At 38.7% G+C, this 4,872-nt stretch overlaps 1 protein-coding gene across 1 annotated transcript; it reads left to right on the forward strand.

The window, feature by feature from the left end:
• The first annotated feature begins 2,275 nt into the window (after positions 1 to 2,275).
• smim12 (small integral membrane protein 12) lies at positions 2,276 to 4,511 on the forward strand. Its single transcript, XM_078268289.1, has 2 exons — positions 2,276 to 2,384; positions 3,429 to 4,511. The coding sequence occupies exon 2, from the start codon at positions 3,456 to 3,458 to the stop codon at positions 3,726 to 3,728; it is 273 nt and encodes a 90-aa protein (XP_078124415.1). The 5' UTR covers positions 2,276 to 2,384; positions 3,429 to 3,455; the 3' UTR covers positions 3,729 to 4,511.
• The last annotated feature ends 361 nt before the right edge of the window (positions 4,512 to 4,872 follow it).

Below are 4,872 nucleotides of genomic sequence, written 5' to 3' on the forward strand. Positions count from 1 at the left end.
ATGGTTTCCCGCTGGGTGGCTGAAATTTACACAAATTCTCTGCATCCCTCATAAGCAGTTAAAGTAAACAAAAGCAGAACTTCTAAAACTGTTTGTGTCTTTATACAGTTTACCAAGCCTCTGAAAGTGTCTCTGTCTTTATTTGCAAAACTGCACTTTTAAACTAAAAGAGAACTATCTTGGCACTTAAAGTGCTCATATTATGCTTTTTGGCTTTTCCCCTTTCCTTTATTGTGTTATATATCTTTTGTGTGGACGTTATAGGTTTACAAAGTGAAAAAGCCCAAAGTCCACCCCAAAGGGACTTACCATATCCAACAGAAAACACTGTTCACAAACTGCTCCAAACAGCTCTGTTGTAGTCCAGCCTTTACTTCCGTGACGAACGTGCATCACTTTGTAACACACGTTATAATGCTCGCCTAGCTGCTAGCATGGCACTCCCTCATACTCTGCTTCTGACTAGCTAGCAGTACTTACTGCGCATGTGCGACTCCCAACAAAGATGGAACAGAAGTGAGATGCCTCACTCTGTAGCTAAAACAGAGAGCTCAACACACAGGGTGAAAAGAGGAGCTGCAGCAATGTGCAGTACAACAAATATATGGTGTTTTCTGAAAATTAAACCATGTAAACCTATTCTGGTACAACCTCTAAATACAATTATGAACCTGAATATGAGCTTATTTATGAGCACTTTAATAGGTTTGTTATCCATGAGGGGTAGCTCACGCGTATGACACAATACTGCTGAAACATATGTCAGCCTTTCATGAGTATTCCTTGAGAGGAGGCCTTTGTACAAGGATGCCATTGATGTTTGAACAAAGAAAGAGATGGTACTTGTATGGCTTTTCAGGAATATTGTAAAGTATGTAGAGCTGGGCAGTATGGAATAAATCAAATATCACAATATTTTTGACCAAATATAACAATGTTGATATTGCGGTAATAATGTAGGGTTGACTAACACAATGACAGTTTGAGAAAATCTCCATTAATGTGGATACAATGACAAAGTGGGTAAAGGCAAATCATAAAACAGCTAGTAAGTCTGGTAAGTTCATCACTTTAATGCAACGCAGCCTTTAAAACCAGGAAAAGACAACACTTAATATACTGATATTACGATATCCAAAATTTAAGACGACATCTAGCCTCATATATAGATGCCGATATAATACTGATATATTGCCCAGCCCTATATGTACATGTTATGTAAGAGCACAGCTCCCCTTGACTGTCACAAAGCACATGCTTTTGAGGGTTATTTGATTATAAAGTTTTTGATTGTTCCAATAACATGTCATTTATTTTTGTGGGGTAATGGGAAAATGGTTGTTTCAGTTGTCAAATGATAGACAAAGAAGTAAATTACTTTATAAATGTTGCAATACTGTTATATTAACATAATATGTGATTAGTGGATCACTAAGTCTGACCTCTACTTTCATTTCCTGTTGCAGTGAGTCCACATTAAATGATCTTTAATTGAATGTATGTATTTGTTATTGTCTATTGTAGGCTATTGTAAAGTGCTGCACAATTTATTGGTACCAACCACTAGCAGTAGAAGTAGTAGTAGTAGTAGTCGTCGTCGTTAATTTACTTTGTGTTTCCTAAAACAAACAAAAAATGTAAATGCATGTTTTTTGTGTTCCTCATCTCAAAGTAGTGTACTATGTTTCCCACTGGGTGGTGCAAAAGCACCGAGGAAAAACGCAGGTAAACCCTTCTTGGTCACAGCAAAGCAAGGCTCATCAGCGCTCTATGGTGGGGATTGAGGAAGCCAGAACTAGAGAAATCATCATCTGTTCTGATTCTGAAGCTGCTCTGGAAACTTAAGAGTAGGAAAATCTAAAGCTCGTCCTGACACTGTGAATGGTATCTTGAGTGTAAGAGACGTAGATGTTTTTGTATCATTGTGGAGAGTGGAACTGAGAGAAAGAATTTAAGAGGGCTCAATAAAAGAATGGCAGAGTGGGTGGGAAAAGGAAGTCAGAGGTAGATAGACACTTAGCTTCCCTGGTTTCCTAGAATGTAGGAAGTATAGGGCAGTAAGACAAGTATTCTAGACTGGCAGGACTTGAGGCATTTTCTGTTGCATCTTTGTTTGGACACAGTGAGAAACTACAGAGCCCCCGTAAGAAACAGCAACTGATCTCCAAGCAGTTCTTTAGTTCCTGCCGTTGACTGTTCATTTTTACAGTCTATGGTTCCTGCCTGACACAAGACAGTATGTAAAACTGTAGTTCAAACTTTGACCTGTGCAGGTCAGTAATACGCTTAGCAGCATTTACACTGCCGGAATTATAAAACAAGAAGAAGACGCACGGAAATTGCGTAGCTATATCCACTGCTGCACCAGCGTGCTAACGTTAAAGGTGAGTTAAGCTTTATGAATTAAACCAATGTCATCGGATCATAATCAGAATATTAAAGAGATAAACACCACACAGACGTCTTTCTAGTAAACCTAACGTTAGCGGGTGCAGTCTTAGCTTTAGAGTGTCACAGCTCGGATTCTAACTAACGTTACTTCAAGTCACTGTAAGACAGCCAAACTCCATATCAAATTTGAACATGTAATTTCCCTTTTTATGTACAAAGTAAACTATACGACTTCGGACATAAATGAATGCCCTTTCCGAATCGAGAAGAACCGCTTTTCATTTCGGCAAACAAGCAACCCGCGAACAGACGCAAATTATCCCAGAATTTTAACTTTTTAAATGTTAAACCATATCTTCTAAAAATCCCCCTCCAAAGGAACTTAGCTGGCGTTAAGGTTGCAAATTACATGAAGACTAACATTATGTTATGCGCATAGAAATAAAATGGATTCATTCATTCTATGGTTATGCTACTTGCATTTTTTTTTTTAAACTGTCTTTACCTGTATTCGGACTTTAACTTTTGGACTGTCTTGCTCTGGTGTCGTTGATTCCGCCATTAGTTTTGTAAGCTAGCTAGCTCTATGTTGTTGTTTGTAGCTAAAGAAAGGTGAGGAGGGCATGAGAAGGGCAGCTAGGCCTTTATGTTTGGTGTCTGCGTGACTTCCTCCGTGTGGCATGAATACCTATACAAACACAGTTATGTGTATGTACAGTCAATTTCAGACATCTCTGGTATCAGCACAATTTAAAAGTAAACCCTGCTGAATTCTTTTCAGGTCTAATGAAGACTATTATTATCTCACTAGTTTTAAATGGACTTAAAATGTGATATATGTACTTTCATGTTGCAGTCTTCTTGAATGCAGTTATGTTAGCATGAGTATATAAATTCACTTTTATGTGCAAATAGCTCTCACTTTTCCCTCTTACTAGAACACTATAATCAACCATGAATGTACTGTAAGATAAAATAATAATAATAATAATAATAATAAAACACACTTACAGCTTAATTATTTTTCCCCTATGTAGCACAGGGAGCGGAAGCGGTGTGCAGTCATGTGGCCTATAGTTTGGACAGCGGTACGGACCTATGCCCCTTATGTGACCTTCCCTGTTGCCTTTGTGGTGGGGGCAGTGGGCTACCACCTGGAGTGGTTTATCAGGGGGACCCCTAAACCTCGAGAGGAGAAGAGCATCCTGGAACTGAGGGAGGACAGGAAGCTGGAGGAACAAGAGGGCATGGACAGCACTCATGTGCTTAGCCTGAAAGAGAAACTGGAGTTCACACCTAGAGCAGCTCTGAACAGGAACCGACCGGAAAAGAGCTAACCCGTGTTGGTGTGAGAGACTTGCGTTTACCCTTTCTCAGCAGGAGGATAATTCATTGGAGGCAAAAGGGGGGTGAACCAGAACGCAAAAACACCCATTCTTCCCATTTACTTCAGCCATACATCCTCACTAATGCATAAGGTTGCCTGTGTAAATAGCTGCTACTTTTAAGAAGCTAGAGGGTAATTAAAAAAACAACATACATTTGATCTTTCACCAAGTCAAATATAGCTTATATGTGCTGTATGTGATTCTTTGACTTTCCCCTTGATGTCGTACATGCCTGTTCATGCATTGATCAATAACTAAACTAAGACACTGTAATTAAAACCCCTTAAATATGGACAGGGTTTGATGGGAATTGGTCATTTTCTGTTTTATTTATATCTATTTGTGGTATTATGGCACAAATGTTATTGTGTCCCTGCTTTTAAATCCCACACAAATGGTGCAAGAGATGGCCAAAATGCAAATCATTTCCATGTTCCAAGCCAGTCAAAAAGTCTTTCTCCTTTTAATCATTTCTGTATGTTGAGAAAGGACTTCTGATTGTTAACATAAAAGCAGAGGAAGAGAGACAGGTCTTTGTTGTAGTTATTTTTTTAAAATCTCATGTAACTTTTGATGGTATGTGACAAAATAAGCCAACAGTGTGGGAGGTCTCTCAGGAAGTTTAAGCTGCTTAGTCCTATTGTCTGGAACATCTACATAATACTTTCATTTTAGAAAGTCTGAACAGTCTGTGACAAATATGATGAATAAAGGAAATTGCATGCTACTGTATATAGGCTAGATGTTTACTTTTTGACATCGCCACTTCCTGCTACTGATTTCTTCTAACAAAGCAAAAGTTTCAGTTTTTGTCACTTGTGTTTCACCCTCATTGTTTTACATTCAGGTCCGAACAAATATCCGATCCCACTTGATTATGAAACACTGCTGCCAAGCCAGGGACATAAAGTAACATCAAAGTCACAGGAAGGAAGTAATGACTCTGCTCATTCAGCTTCAATAAGGACATTATTTTTGGAGGGAACGCCATAGACAAAGCAATAATCAATGGGGGAAACCGCCAACTTATTACACTTTTGAAATTTGGCGTGTGGACAATACTGTGTTCTACTTCTGGTATGATATAAAAAGG

The sequence above is a fragment of the Sander vitreus genome, chromosome 14 (genome assembly GCF_031162955.1).
Source record: "Sander vitreus isolate 19-12246 chromosome 14, sanVit1, whole genome shotgun sequence".
Classification (NCBI taxonomy): Eukaryota; Metazoa; Chordata; class Actinopteri; order Perciformes; family Percidae; genus Sander; species Sander vitreus.

Coding starts and splice junctions, on each gene's coding strand:
- smim12 (XM_078268289.1), top strand. CDS start 3,456: ATGTGGCCTATAGTTTGGACAGCGGTACGGACCTATGCCCCTTATGTG.